Source organism: Myotis nattereri (assembly GCF_964212035.1).
Source record: "Myotis nattereri genome assembly, chromosome: 21".
NCBI lineage: Eukaryota > Metazoa > Chordata > Mammalia > Chiroptera > Vespertilionidae > Myotis > Myotis nattereri.
This window is the reverse complement of record NC_138097.1, coordinates 17,806,157-17,822,026: the sequence shown is the minus strand read 5'-3', so window position 1 is coordinate 17,822,026 and position 15,870 is coordinate 17,806,157. Positions and strand designations below refer to the sequence as shown.

The 15,870-nt window shown below is 54.1% G+C and overlaps 1 protein-coding gene across 1 annotated transcript in view; it reads right to left on the bottom strand.

The window, feature by feature from the left end:
• LOC308535857 (uncharacterized protein) overlaps positions 1 to 15,870 on the bottom strand; it is a 56,381-nt gene that overhangs the window by 32,407 nt on the left and 8,104 nt on the right. The window contains exons 8-21 of the mRNA XM_081114850.1: positions 15,198 to 15,326; positions 14,484 to 14,616; positions 13,614 to 13,742; positions 12,893 to 13,024; positions 10,517 to 10,645; positions 9,803 to 9,935; positions 8,928 to 9,055; positions 8,208 to 8,339; positions 5,832 to 5,960; positions 5,118 to 5,250; positions 4,241 to 4,368; positions 3,521 to 3,652; positions 1,145 to 1,273; positions 431 to 563 (exon numbers count right to left, since the gene is read on the bottom strand). Of these exons, the coding sequence (XP_080970976.1) occupies positions 431 to 563; positions 1,145 to 1,273; positions 3,521 to 3,652; positions 4,241 to 4,368; positions 5,118 to 5,250; positions 5,832 to 5,960; positions 8,208 to 8,339; positions 8,928 to 9,055; positions 9,803 to 9,935; positions 10,517 to 10,645; positions 12,893 to 13,008 (1,422 nt within the window). The 5' untranslated portion in view covers positions 13,009 to 13,024; positions 13,614 to 13,742; positions 14,484 to 14,616; positions 15,198 to 15,326. The remainder of the gene's footprint in view (positions 1 to 430; positions 564 to 1,144; positions 1,274 to 3,520; positions 3,653 to 4,240; positions 4,369 to 5,117; positions 5,251 to 5,831; positions 5,961 to 8,207; positions 8,340 to 8,927; positions 9,056 to 9,802; positions 9,936 to 10,516; positions 10,646 to 12,892; positions 13,025 to 13,613; positions 13,743 to 14,483; positions 14,617 to 15,197; positions 15,327 to 15,870) is intronic.

The window sequence follows — 15,870 nt, the reverse complement described above, 5'->3', positions numbered from 1 at the left end:
TTTTGTTTGCGAGTATTGGGCGGGCAGGAGGCAGACAATCAATAAGTCTCTCTCATCATTGATGTTTATCTCTCTCTCTCTCTCCCTCTCTCATCCTCTCGGAAAATAAAACAAAATATATTTTAAAACGATGCAACTAACACCAAGAAAATGCGCTCTGATGCTGAAAACTGGGAGGGCCTGCATGAGTGTGACAAGGGAAGCTGTCCCTCACTCCTGTCCCTGGGATACGGAATGTGCTGGACCTCAGTAACCGATGAGAACGACGACGGGTGCAGTTCTCACTCATTTTGTTCAGCTTTTCCAAGGAATGTTGGTTTGGGTTTTTTTTTGGAGGGAGTCATCATCGATCCCAGCACGTTCTGGACTCGGGGCCTTAGGTCAGACACACGGTTCCAATAGGTTGACTTTGGGACAGAGAAAGGCTTACCTTCCTGAGCGCCCCGGGGGCATGAGGCAGAACCGGGCAACACTTCTTCCAGGACCCGCCCCCGTCCGACCCCCAGGTAGAGAGCAAGGTGGTCCCGTCCATGCAGATTACAGGCCTTTCATGATGACACCACCTGGGGAGTGAAGGGAAACCACATGCACATTTGAGAAACTCATTCAGCTTCTCAGGTCACATGATCCACACCACCTTTCCCCAGTACAGCCTGCACCTGTCCTTCATTCCTCTATCCCTGAGGGGTGAGATGGGCGTGTGTGACACCATGCGGTGGGCAGGTAGGCAGCCGGGCTGATGCCCTGGGCGGTGCCTGATGAGTGTGACAAGGGGAAGCTGTCCCTCACTCCTGTCCCTGGGGCTATGAAGATGCTAGACTTCAGTTTCCGACTAGAATGACGACGGTATGAATTCTCACTCATTTTGTTCAGCTCTAAGGAACGTTAGTTTGTTTTTTGGGGGGAATCATCATCGATCCCAGCACGTTCTAAAAAATGGAGCTGGCGGATGGTGGATCATTGGGTGAGGCAATGACCTCTGAGTCCTCCTGGGCCTGCCGGACCCGGTCCCACCACAGAGCGAGGAACACTCAGTCCATGTCGGAGGGAAACCCCGTGTGCCATCGGGACACCCAAACAAGCCGCCTCCAGCAGCTCCAAACCCACAAGCTAATGGCTGAGCGAGGAGCAGAGCATCGCTTACCTTCTTGGGGGATCCCGGCTCCGCGCCCACTCAGGCCCCTTCCTCGGGGACTTTTGGGGACTCAGGCCATCCAGGCAGATAATGGGCTTCTCATCTTGGCCAATGCAGGCTCTGGTGCTGGGGCTGCACCTGAGAAGTGGACACAAATCACAGGGTCGTTTGAGTCATGTGCTCAGGGCCTCAGAAATGAACCCACCTAATTGCCCCCCCGTCTTACGGGGCCTGTGCATCCCTCACAGTTTCTCTCCCTGAGAAATGAGCGGCGGGTGTGACGCCCTGTGTGCAGGTCGGACAGCTGATAGGTCGCATGTGTTGTGGGCAGCAACCTCCTCAAGGGAAACATGAAGCCCTGTGCCCAGGATCCTGGACACGCCCCTTGCCTCCCATCAAACACCGACTGTTTGTTCAACAAACAACAAAACCACAATTTCTTACTTCCCACGAAGTCATAACAAAAAGCACCCGTGTTCTACGAACATGTCAGAAGCCTACATGGCCCTCAACTTGGACATTTTGTCCCTGAAAATGGTCACCGGTCAAATACACGTACCGGAAACGAGTGGAAGCAGAAACTAACCACCCACAAAGAGACGGGCACCATGAGCACACGGGCTACATGTATGCAGCCTCCCATAAGGAGACTAGCCACATCGGGCCAGGCAAACTTTCATGCAAACCAAGCCAGTCCCCCTCAGGGTACAAAGGGAGAGCACCCGCTGTCTGTGGTCCTCCTCATCGGCTATCTCCGTAAACACAGCCCCGTGGGCAAGGCCACATTCGCATCTGGAAACCACACGTTCCCAGGCATAGAACTCAGGCTCCGACCTGCCAGGAAACCTTGAAGCACCTACAGAGTCTATCAGAAGTAGCATTCTCAGCAAGGCTCCTTTGGCTCAGGGGTGGAGCCTTGACCCAAGAACCAGAAGGTCATCATGGTTCGATTCCCGGTCAGGGCACGTGCCCGGGGTTGCTGGCTCCATCCCCAGTAGAGGGCATGCAAGTGGCAGCCAACCAATACATGTTTCTGCCTTATGAGTGATATTTCTACCTGTCTCCCATCCTCTCTGAAATCAATCCTATATAATAAAACCCTAAGAATATGCTAAGTGTCCAGTCATCAGATAGTCCGTTCAACCAATCAAATCATAATATGCTAATAATAAATATGTTAAGGCTGCTCAACCACTTGCTATGATGCACACTGACCACCAGGGCTCAGATGCTCAACTCAGGATTTATCCCCTGGTCGTCAGTGCACTCCCACAGGAGTAGGGCCTCTCTGGCGGAAGCCAGGATCATGGCTGGTGAGCACAGCAGCGGTGGTGAGAGGCTTTCCGGCCTTTTCAGCAGCACTAAGGATGTCCACAACCAGTTTAGGGATTGGGCCTAAGCCTTCAGTGGAACATCCCCTGAGGGCTCCCAGACTGTGAGAGAGTGCAGGCTGGGAGGAGGGACACCATGCTGAGTGCACGAATTTAGTGCACCGGGCCTAGTAAATCTATATTTAAAAAATAAAATAAAATCCGTGGGAAGCAGAAGGCCTCCCTCAAAGCAAACAGAGACAGTACGTGGCATGGAAGGACATGGGGTCCACCCCAACCTGCCCTCCTCTCTCATCCCTGTCCTTGCCATCAAACACCAGCAGCATCACCTCAGAGCTGGGAGCCCTGCAGACCACATGCATGCGGGCGAAGGGAGGGTGTTACGCGTAGGATGTCACAACTGCAGCACCAAGGCCAGCTATCAGCAACGTACCCCCAAAACACCTCAGGGAACTCACTGTTCCTCACCAAGTCCATAGGCCAGAACAGCTATCGCTACCAGCAGGGAAATGGGGCCTAATCAGGAGCCATGCGAGTATTGTCGTTTGGTACCCAGATCAGAGCTGCAGGGGCTACCACGGCAAACGAAAGAAGGCCAACACAGATCGACACACACCATGAGTCCCTGGGGCAAGGCCCCGGCCACACCCTCCAAACTACTCCAGAGGAGGTGCCCGAGGGCCACCGTACCAACACAGCACACACATACCAACCAGAACCGTTCCTTCAGGACCACCCAACCTGGTGGAGGGGCCTGTGACCCTCAGAGAGAACAGGCTGAGATGTGGACGCCCTAGGTGGTGCCTGCACGAGTGTGACAAGGGAAGCTGTCCCTCACTCCTGTCCCTGGGATATGGAGAGTGCTGGACCTCAGTAACCGATGAGAACGACGACGGGTGTAGTTCTCACTCATTTTGTTCAGCTTTTCCAAGGAATGTTGGTTTGGGTTTTTTTTTGGAGGGAGTCATCATCGATCCCAGCACGTTCTGGACACAGGGCCTTGGCCCAGACACACGGTTGCAACAGGTTGACTTTGGGACAGAGAAAGGCTTACCTTCCTGAGCGCCCCGGGGGCATGAGGCAGACCCAGGCAAAACTTCTTCCAGAACCTGCCCTGTCCGACGCCCAGGTAGAGAGCAAGGCGGTTTCTTCCACGCAGATGAGAGACATTTCATGAGGATGCGACCTGGGGAGTGAAGAAAAACCGCATGCACATTTGAGAAACTCATTCGGCTTTTCAGGTCACATGATCCACACCACCCTTTCCCCAGGTACAGCCTGCACCTGTCCCTCATCCCTCTATCCCTTAGGGGTGAGATGGGCGTGTGTGACACCATGAGGTGGGCAGGTAGGCAGCTGGGCTGATGCCCTGGGAGGTGCCTGATGAGTGTGACAAGGGAAGCTGTCCATCACTCCTGTCCCTGGGGCTCTGAACGTGCTGGATGGACCTCAGTTACCGATGAGAACGACGACGGTTGTAGTTCTCACTCATTTTGTTCAGCTCCAAGGAATGTTGGTTTGGTTTTTTTGGGGGGAATCATCATCGATCCCAGCACGTTCTACAAAATGGAGCTGCTGGAAGGTGGCTCATTGGGTGAGGCAATGACCTCAGAGTCCTCCTGGGTCTGCAGGACCAGGTCCCACCACTGAGCGAGGAACACTCAGTCCATGTCGGAGGGAAACCCCGTGTGCCATTGGGACACCCAAACAAGCCGCCTCCAGCAGCTGCAAACCCACAACCTAATGGCTGAGCGAGGAGCAGAGCATCGCTTACCTTCCTGGGATCCCGGGTCCGCGCCCATTCAGAAACCGTTCCTCGGTGACTCCCGGGGACTCAGGCCATCCAGGAAGACATCGGGCTTCTCGTCTTGGCTGATACAGACTCTGGCGTTGGGGCTGCACCTGAGAAGTGGACACAAATCACAGGGGCTTTTGAGACCTATGCCCAGGTCCTCAGGTAAAATCCCTGCCCTCCTCTTCCCTTTCGTGGGCCTTCATCTGATTGTTCCCTAGGCCTGCCCCTGAGGCATGAGTGAGGGCAGGTGTGACTTCCTGTGTGCATGTGGGCTGTAAATATGGAACAGGTGGTTGGTACAGGCCTCCCCATGTTAAAAATGAAGCCCTGAGGGCAGGCTGGTGTGGCTCAGTGGTCCAGCATCGACCAATGAACCATAAGGTCAGGGTTCAATTCCCAGTTAGGGCATAAGCCCAGGTTTCAGTTTTGTTTGCGAGTATTGGGCGGGCAGGAGGCAGACAATCAATAAGTCTCTCTCATCATTGATGTTTATCTCTCTCTCTCTCTCTCCCTCTCTCATCCTCTCGGAAAATAAAACAAAATATATTTTAAAACGATGCAACTAACACCAAGAAAATGCGCTCTGATGCTGAAAACTGGGAGGGCCTGCATGAGTGTGACAAGGGAAGCTGTCCCTCACTCCTGTCCCTGGGATACGGAATGTGCTGGACCTCAGTAACCGATGAGAACGACGACGGGTGCAGTTCTCACTCATTTTGTTCAGCTTTTCCAAGGAATGTTGGTTTGGGTTTTTTTTTGGAGGGAGTCATCATCGATCCCAGCACGTTCTGGACTCGGGGCCTTAGGTCAGACACACGGTTCCAATAGGTTGACTTTGGGACAGAGAAAGGCTTACCTTCCTGAGCGCCCCGGGGGCATGAGGCAGAACCGGGCAACACTTCTTCCAGGACCCGCCCCCGTCCGACCCCCAGGTAGAGAGCAAGGTGGTCCCGTCCATGCAGATTACAGGCCTTTCATGATGACACCACCTGGGGAGTGAAGGGAAACCACATGCACATTTGAGAAACTCATTCAGCTTCTCAGGTCACATGATCCACACCACCTTTCCCCAGTACAGCCTGCACCTGTCCTTCATTCCTCTATCCCTGAGGGGTGAGATGGGCGTGTGTGACACCATGCGGTGGGCAGGTAGGCAGCCGGGCTGATGCCCTGGGCGGTGCCTGATGAGTGTGACAAGGGGAAGCTGTCCCTCACTCCTGTCCCTGGGGCTATGAAGATGCTAGACTTCAGTTTCCGACTAGAATGACGACGGTATGAATTCTCACTCATTTTGTTCAGCTCTAAGGAACGTTAGTTTGTTTTTTGGGGGGAATCATCATCGATCCCAGCACGTTCTAAAAAATGGAGCTGGCGGATGGTGGATCATTGGGTGAGGCAATGACCTCTGAGTCCTCCTGGGCCTGCCGGACCCGGTCCCACCACAGAGCGAGGAACACTCAGTCCATGTCGGAGGGAAACCCCGTGTGCCATCGGGACACCCAAACAAGCCGCCTCCAGCAGCTCCAAACCCACAAGCTAATGGCTGAGCGAGGAGCAGAGCATCGCTTACCTTCTTGGGGGATCCCGGCTCCGCGCCCACTCAGGCCCCTTCCTCGGGGACTTTTGGGGACTCAGGCCATCCAGGCAGATAATGGGCTTCTCATCTTGGCCAATGCAGGCTCTGGTGCTGGGGCTGCACCTGAGAAGTGGACACAAATCACAGGGTCGTTTGAGTCATGTGCTCAGGGCCTCAGAAATGAACCCACCTAATTGCCCCCCCGTCTTACGGGGCCTGTGCATCCCTCACAGTTTCTCTCCCTGAGAAATGAGCGGCGGGTGTGACGCCCTGTGTGCAGGTCGGACAGCTGATAGGTCGCATGTGTTGTGGGCAGCAACCTCCTCAAGGGAAACATGAAGCCCTGTGCCCAGGATCCTGGACACGCCCCTTGCCTCCCATCAAACACCGACTGTTTGTTCAACAAACAACAAAACCACAATTTCTTACTTCCCACGAAGTCATAACAAAAAGCACCCGTGTTCTACGAACATGTCAGAAGCCTACATGGCCCTCAACTTGGACATTTTGTCCCTGAAAATGGTCACCGGTCAAATACAGGTACCAGAAACGAGTGGAAGCAGAAACTAACCACCCACACAGAGACGAGCACCATGAACACACGGGCTACATGTATGCAGCCTCCCATAAGGAGACTAGCCACATCGGGCCAGGCAAACTTTCATGCAAACCAAGCCAGTGCCCCTCAGGGTACAAAGGGAGAGCACCCGCTGTCTGTGGTCCTCCTCATCGGCTATCTCCGTAAACACTGCCCCGTGGGCAAGGCCACATTCGCATCTGGACACCACATGTTCCCAGGCATAGAGCTCAGGCTTCAACCTGCCAGGAAACCTTGAAGCACCTACAGGGTCTTTCAGAAGTAGCATCCTCAGCAAGGCTCCTTTGGCTCAGGGGTGGAGCCTTGACCCAAGAACCAGAAGGTCATCATGGTTCGATTCCCAGTCAGGGCACATGCCCGGGGTTGCTGGCTCCATCCCCAGTAGAGGGCATGCAAGTGGCAGCCAACTAATACATGTTTCTGCCTTATCACTGATATTTCTACCTGTCTCCCATCCTCTCTGAAATCAATCCTATATAATAAAACCCTAAAAATATGCTAAGTGTCCAGTCATCAGATCGTCCGTTCAACCAATCAAATCATAATATGCTAATAATAAATATGTTAAGGCTGCTCAACCACTTGCTATGATGCACACTGACCACCAGGGCTCAGACGCTCAACTCAGGATTTATCCCCTGGTCGTCAGTGCACTCCCACAGGAGTAGGGCCTCTCTGGCAGAAGCCAGGATCATGGCTGGTGAGCACAGCAGCGGTGGTGAGAGGCTTTCCGGCCTTTTCAGCAGCACTAAGGATGTCCACAACCAGTTTAGGGATTGGGCCTAAGCCTTCAGTGGAACATCCCCTGAGGGCTCCCAGACTGTGAGAGAGTGCAGGCTGGGAGGAGGGACACCATGCTGAGTGCACGAATTTAGTGCACCGGGCCTAGTAAATCTATATTTAAAAAATGAAATCAAATCCATGGGAAGCAGAAGGCCTCCCTCAAAGCAAACAGAGACAGTACGTGGCATGGAAGGACATGGAGTCCACCTCAACCTGCCCTCCTCTTTCATCCCTGTCCTCGCCATCAAACACCAGCAGCATCACCTCAGAGCTGGGAGCCCAGCAGACCACATGCATGCGGGCGAAGGGAGGGTGTTACGCGTAGGATGTCACAACTGCAGCACCAAGGCCAGCTATCAGCAACGTACCCCCAAAACACCTCAGGGAACTCACTGTTCCTCACCAAGTCCATAGGCCAGAACAGCTATCGCTACCAGCAGGGAAATGGGGCCTAATCAGGAGCCATGCGAGTATTGTCGTTTGGTACCCAGATCAGAGCTGCAGGGGCTACCACGGCAAACGAAAGAAGGCCAACACAGATCGACACACACCATGAGTCCCTGGGGCAAGGCCCCGGCCACACCCTCCAAACTACTCCAGAGGAGGTGCCCGAGGGCCACCGTACCAACACAGCACACACATACCAACCAGAACCGTTCCTTCAGGACCACCCAACCTGGTGGAGGGGCCTGTGACCCTCAGAGAGAACAGGCTGAGATGTGGACGCCCTAGGTGGTGCCTGCACGAGTGTGACAAGGGAAGCTGTCCCTCACTCCTGTCCCTGGGATATGGAGAGTGCTGGACCTCAGTAACCGATGAGAACGACGACGGGTGTAGTTCTCACTCATTTTGTTCAGCTTTTCCAAGGAATGTTGGTTTGGGTTTTTTTTTGGAGGGAGTCATCATCGATCCCAGCACGTTCTGGACACAGGGCCTTGGCCCAGACACACGGTTGCAACAGGTTGACTTTGGGACAGAGAAAGGCTTACCTTCCTGAGCGCCCCGGGGGCATGAGGCAGACCCAGGCAAAACTTCTTCCAGAACCTGCCCTGTCCGACGCCCAGGTAGAGAGCAAGGCGGTTTCTTCCACGCAGATGAGAGACATTTCATGAGGATGCGACCTGGGGAGTGAAGAAAAACCGCATGCACATTTGAGAAACTCATTCGGCTTTTCAGGTCACATGATCCACACCACCCTTTCCCCAAGTACCGCCTGCACCTGTCCCTCATCCCTCTATCCCTTAGGGGTGAGATGGGCGTGTGTGACACCATGAGGTGGGCAGGTAGGCAGCTGGGCTGATGCCCTGGGAGGTGCCTGATGAGTGTGACAAGGGAAGCTGTCCATCACTCCTGTCCCTGGGGCTCTGAACGTGCTGGATGGACCTCAGTTACCGATGAGAACGACGACGGTTGTAGTTCTCACTCATTTTGTTCAGCTCCAAGGAATGTTGGTTTGGTTTTTTTGGGGGGAATCATCATCGATCCCAGCACGTTCTACAAAATGGAGCTGCTGGAAGGTGGCTCATTGGGTGAGGCAATGACCTCAGAGTCCTCCTGGGTCTGCAGGACCAGGTCCCACCACTGAGCGAGGAACACTCAGTCCATGTCGGAGGGAAACCCCGTGTGCCATTGGGACACCCAAACAAGCCGCCTCCAGCAGCTGCAAACCCACAACCTAATGGCTGAGCGAGGAGCAGAGCATCGCTTACCTTCCTGGGATCCCGGGTCCGCGCCCATTCAGAAACCGTTCCTCGGTGACTCCCGGGGACTCAGGCCATCCAGGAAGACATCGGGCTTCTCGTCTTGGCTGATACAGACTCTGGCGTTGGGGCTGCACCTGAGAAGTGGACACAAATCACAGGGGCTTTTGAGACCTATGCCCAGGTCCTCAGGTAAAATCCCTGCCCTCCTCTTCCCTTTCGTGGGCCTTCATCTGATTGTTCCCTAGGCCTGCCCCTGAGGCATGAGTGAGGGCAGGTGTGACTTCCTGTGTGCATGTGGGCTGTAAATATGGAACAGGTGGTTGGTACAGGCCTCCCCATGTTAAAAATGAAGCCCTGAGGGCAGGCTGGTGTGGCTCAGTGGTCCAGCATCGACCAATGAACCATAAGGTCAGGGTTCAATTCCCAGTTAGGGCATAAGCCCAGGTTTCAGTTTTGTTTGCGAGTATTGGGCGGGCAGGAGGCAGACAATCAATAAGTCTCTCTCATCATTGATGTTTATCTCTCTCTCTCTCTCCCTCTCTCATCCTCTCGGAAAATAAAACAAAATATATTTTAAAACGATGCAACTAACACCAAGAAAATGCGCTCTGATGCTGAAAACTGGGAGGGCCTGCATGAGTGTGACAAGGGAAGCTGTCCCTCACTCCTGTCCCTGGGATACGGAATGTGCTGGACCTCAGTAACCGATGAGAACGACGACGGGTGCAGTTCTCACTCATTTTGTTCAGCTTTTCCAAGGAATGTTGGTTTGGGTTTTTTTTTGGAGGGAGTCATCATCGATCCCAGCACGTTCTGGACTCGGGGCCTTAGGTCAGACACACGGTTCCAATAGGTTGACTTTGGGACAGAGAAAGGCTTACCTTCCTGAGCGCCCCGGGGGCATGAGGCAGAACCGGGCAACACTTCTTCCAGGACCCGCCCCCGTCCGACCCCCAGGTAGAGAGCAAGGTGGTCCCGTCCATGCAGATTACAGGCCTTTCATGATGACACCACCTGGGGAGTGAAGGGAAACCACATGCACATTTGAGAAACTCATTCAGCTTCTCAGGTCACATGATCCACACCACCTTTCCCCAGTACAGCCTGCACCTGTCCTTCATTCCTCTATCCCTGAGGGGTGAGATGGGCGTGTGTGACACCATGCGGTGGGCAGGTAGGCAGCCGGGCTGATGCCCTGGGCGGTGCCTGATGAGTGTGACAAGGGGAAGCTGTCCCTCACTCCTGTCCCTGGGGCTATGAAGATGCTAGACTTCAGTTTCCGACTAGAATGACGACGGTATGAATTCTCACTCATTTTGTTCAGCTCTAAGGAACGTTAGTTTGTTTTTTGGGGGGAATCATCATCGATCCCAGCACGTTCTAAAAAATGGAGCTGGCGGATGGTGGATCATTGGGTGAGGCAATGACCTCTGAGTCCTCCTGGGCCTGCCGGACCCGGTCCCACCACAGAGCGAGGAACACTCAGTCCATGTCGGAGGGAAACCCCGTGTGCCATCGGGACACCCAAACAAGCCGCCTCCAGCAGCTCCAAACCCACAAGCTAATGGCTGAGCGAGGAGCAGAGCATCGCTTACCTTCTTGGGGGATCCCGGCTCCGCGCCCACTCAGGCCCCTTCCTCGGGGACTTTTGGGGACTCAGGCCATCCAGGCAGATAATGGGCTTCTCATCTTGGCCAATGCAGGCTCTGGTGCTGGGGCTGCACCTGAGAAGTGGACACAAATCACAGGGTCGTTTGAGTCATGTGCTCAGGGCCTCAGAAATGAACCCACCTAATTGCCCCCCCGTCTTACGGGGCCTGTGCATCCCTCACAGTTTCTCTCCCTGAGAAATGAGCGGCGGGTGTGACGCCCTGTGTGCAGGTCGGACAGCTGATAGGTCGCATGTGTTGTGGGCAGCAACCTCCTCAAGGGAAACATGAAGCCCTGTGCCCAGGATCCTGGACACGCCCCTTGCCTCCCATCAAACACCGACTGTTTGTTCAACAAACAACAAAACCACAATTTCTTACTTCCCACGAAGTCATAACAAAAAGCACCCGTGTTCTACGAACATGTCAGAAGCCTACATGGCCCTCAACTTGGACATTTTGTCCCTGAAAATGGTCACCGGTCAAATACAGGTACCAGAAACGAGTGGAAGCAGAAACTAACCACCCACACAGAGACGAGCACCATGAACACACGGGCTACATGTATGCAGCCTCCCATAAGGAGACTAGCCACATCGGGCCAGGCAAACTTTCATGCAAACCAAGCCAGTGCCCCTCAGGGTACAAAGGGAGAGCACCCGCTGTCTGTGGTCCTCCTCATCGGCTATCTCCGTAAACACTGCCCCGTGGGCAAGGCCACATTCGCATCTGGACACCACATGTTCCCAGGCATAGAGCTCAGGCTTCAACCTGCCAGGAAACCTTGAAGCACCTACAGGGTCTTTCAGAAGTAGCATCCTCAGCAAGGCTCCTTTGGCTCAGGGGTGGAGCCTTGACCCAAGAACCAGAAGGTCATCATGGTTCGATTCCCAGTCAGGGCACATGCCCGGGGTTGCTGGCTCCATCCCCAGTAGAGGGCATGCAAGTGGCAGCCAACTAATACATGTTTCTGCCTTATCACTGATATTTCTACCTGTCTCCCATCCTCTCTGAAATCAATCCTATATAATAAAACCCTAAAAATATGCTAAGTGTCCAGTCATCAGATCGTCCGTTCAACCAATCAAATCATAATATGCTAATAATAAATATGTTAAGGCTGCTCAACCACTTGCTATGATGCACACTGACCACCAGGGCTCAGACGCTCAACTCAGGATTTATCCCCTGGTCGTCAGTGCACTCCCACAGGAGTAGGGCCTCTCTGGCAGAAGCCAGGATCATGGCTGGTGAGCACAGCAGCGGTGGTGAGAGCCTTTCCCGCCTTTTCAGCAGCACTAAGGATGTCCACAACCAGTTTAGGGATTGGGCCTAAGCCTTCAGTGGAACATCCCCTGAGGGCTCCCAGACTGTGAGAGAGTGCAGGCTGGGAGGAGGGACACCATGCTGAGTGCACGAATTTAGTGCACCGGGCCTAGTAAATCTATATTTAAAAAGTGAAATAAAATCCATGGGAAGCAGAAGGCCTCCCTCAAAGCAAACAGAGACAGTACGTGGCATGGAAGGACATGGAGTCCACCTCAACCTGCCCTCCTCTTTCATCCCTGTCCTCGCCATCAAACACCAGCAGCATCACCTCAGAGCTGGGAGCCCAGCAGACCACATGCATGCGGGCGAAGGGAGGGTGTTACGCGTAGGATGTCACAACTGCAGCACCAAGGCCAGCTATCAGCAACGTACCCCCAAAACACCTCAGGGAACTCACTGTTCCTCACCAAGTCCATAGGCCAGAACAGCTATCGCTACCAGCAGGGAAATGGGGCCTAATCAGGAGCCATGCGAGTATTGTCGTTTGGTACCCAGATCAGAGCTGCAGGGGCTACCACGGCAAACGAAAGAAGGCCAACACAGATCGACACACACCATGAGTCCCTGGGGCAAGGCCCCGGCCACACCCTCCAAACTACTCCAGAGGAGGTGCCCGAGGGCCACCGTACCAACACAGCACACACATACCAACCAGAACCTTTCCTTCAGGACCACCCAACCTGGTGGAGGGGCCTGTGACCCTCAGAGAGAACAGGCTGAGATGTGGACCCCCTAGGTGGTGCCTGCACGAGTGTGACAAGGGAAGCTGTCCCTCACTCCTGTCCCTGGGATATGGAGAGTGCTGGACCTCAGTAACCGATGAGAACGACGACGGGTGTAGTTCTCACTCATTTTGTTCAGCTTTTCCAAGGAATGTTGGTTTGGGTTTTTTTTTGGAGGGAGTCATCATCGATCCCAGCACGTTCTGGACACAGGGCCTTGGCCCAGACACACGGTTGCAACAGGTTGACTTTGGGACAGAGAAAGGCTTACCTTCCTGAGCGCCCCGGGGGCATGAGGCAGACCCAGGCAAAACTTCTTCCAGAACCTGCCCTGTCCGACGCCCAGGTAGAGAGCAAGGCGGTTTCTTCCACGCAGATGAGAGACATTTCATGAGGATGCGACCTGGGGAGTGAAGAAAAACCGCATGCACATTTGAGAAACTCATTCAGCTTTTCAGGTCACATGATCCACACCACCCTTTCCCCAAGTACCGCCTGCACCTGTCCCTCATCCCTCTATCCCTTAGGGGTGAGATGGGCGTGTGTGACACCATGAGGTGGGCAGGTAGGCAGCTGGGCTGATGCCCTGGGAGGTGCCTGATGAGTGTGACAAGGGGAAGCTGTCCATCACTCCTGTCCCTGGGGCTCTGAACGTGCTGGATGGACCTCAGTTACCGATGAGAACGACGACGGTTGTAGTTCTCACTCATTTTGTTCAGCTCCAAGGAATGTTGGTTTGGTTTTTTTGGGGGGAATCATCATCGATCCCAGCACGTTCTACAAAATGGAGCTGCTGGAAGGTGGCTCATTGGGTGAGGCAATGACCTCAGAGTCCTCCTGGGTCTGCAGGACCAGGTCCCACCACTGAGCGAGGAACACTCAGTCCATGTCGGAGGGAAACCCCGTGTGCCATTGGGACACCCAAACAAGCCGCCTCCAGCAGCTGCAAACCCACAACCTAATGGCTGAGCGAGGAGCAGAGCATCGCTTACCTTCCTGGGGATCCCGGGTCCACGCCCACTCAGAAACCGTTCCTCGGGGACTCCCGGGGACTCAGGCCATCCAGGAAGACATCGGGCTTCTCGTCTTGGCTGATACAGACTCTGGCGTTGGGGCTGCACCTGAGAAGTGGACACAAATCACAGGGGCTTTTGAGTCCTGTGCCCAGGTCCTCAGGTAAAATCCCTGCCCTCCTCTTCCCTTTCGTGGGCCTTCATCTGATTGTTCCCTAGGCCTGTCCCTGAGGCATGAGTGAGGGCAGGTGTGACTTCCTGTGTGCATGTGGGTTGTAAATATGGAACAGGTGGTTGGTACAAGCCTCCCCATGTTAAAAATGAAGCCCTGAGGGCAGGCTGGTGTGGCTCAGTGGTCCAGCATCGACCAATGAACCATGAGGTCAGGGTTCAATTCCCAGTTAGGGCATAAGCCCAGGTTTCAGTTTTGTTTGCGAGTATTGGGCGGGCAGGAGGCAGACAATCAATAAGTCTCTCTCATCATTGATGTTTATCTCTCTCTCCCTCTCTCATCCTCTCGGAAAATAAAACAAAATATATTTCAAAACGATGCAACTAACACCAAGAAAATGCGCTCTGATGCTGAAAACTGGGAGGGCCTGCATGAGTGTGACAAGGGAAGCTGTCCCTCACTCCTGTCCCTGGGATACGGAATGTGCTGGACCTCAGTAACCGATGAGAACGACGACGGGTGCAGTTCTCACTCATTTTGTTCAGCTTTTCCAAGGAATGTTGGTTTGGTTTTTTTTTTGGAGGGAGTCATCATCGATCCCAGCACGTTCTGGACTCGGGGCCTTAGGTCAGACACACGGTTCCAATAGGTTGACTTTGGGACAGAGAAAGGCTTACCTTCCTGAGCGCCCCGGGGGCATGAGGCAGAACCGGTCAACACTTCTTCCAGGACCCGCCCACGTCCGACCCCCAGGTAGAGAGCAAGGTGGTCCCGTCCATGCAGATTACAGGCCTTTCATGATGACACCACCTGGGGAGTGAAGGGAAACCACATGCACACTTGAGAAACTCATTCAGCTTCTCAGGTCACATGATCCACACCACCTTTCCCCAGTACAGCCTGCACCTGTCCTTCATTCCTCTATCCCTGAGGGGTGAGATGGGCGTGTGTGACACCATGCGGTGGGCAGGTAGGCAGCCGGGCTGATGCCCTGGGCGGTGCCTGATGAGTGTGACAAGGGGAAGCTGTCCCTCACTCCTGTCCCTGGGGCTATGAAGATGCTAGACTTCAGTTTCCGACTAGAATGACGACGGTATGAATTCTCACTCATTTTGTTCAGCTCTAAGGAACGTTGGTTTGTTTTTTGGGGGGAATCATCATCGATCCCAGCACGTTCTAAAAAATGGAGCTGGCGGATGGTGGATCATTGGGTGAGGCAATGACCTCGGAGTCCTCCTGGGCCTGCAGGACCCGATCCCACCACAGAGCGAGGAACACTCAGTCCATGTCGGAGGGAAACCCCGTGTGCCATCGGGACACCCAAACAAGCCGCCTCCAGCAGCTCCAAACCCACAAGCTAATGGCTGAGCGAGGAGCAGAGCATCGCTTACCTTCTTGGGGGATCCCGGCTCCGCGCCCACTCAGGCCCCTTCCTCGGGGACTTTTGGGGACTCAGGCCATCCAGGCAGATAATGGGCTTCTCATCTTGGCCAATGCAGGCTCTGGTGCTGGGGCTGCACCTGAGAAGTGGACACAAATCACAGGGTCGTTTGAGTCATGTGCTCAGGGCCTCAGAAATGAACCCACCTAATTGCCCCCCCGTCTTACGGGGCCTGTGCATCCCTCACAGTTTCTCTCCCTGAGAAATGAGCGGCGGGTGTGACGCCATGTGTGCAGGTCGGACAGCTGATAGGTCGCATGTGTTGTGGGCAGCAACCTCCTCAAGGGAAACATGAAGCCCTGTGCCCAGGATCCTGGACACGCCCCTTGCCTCCCATCAAACACCGACTGTTTGTTCAACAAACAACAAAACCACAATTTCTTACTTCCCACGAAGTCATAACAAAAAGCACCCGTGTTCTACGAACATGTCAGAAGCCTACATGGCCCTCAACTTGGACATTTTGTCCCTGAAAATGGTCACCGGTCAAATACAGGTACCAGAAACGAGTGGAAGCAGAAACTAACCACCCACACAGAGACGAGCACCATGAACACACGGGCTACATGTATGCAGCCTCCCATAAGGAGACTAGCCACATCGGGCCAGGCACACTTTCATGC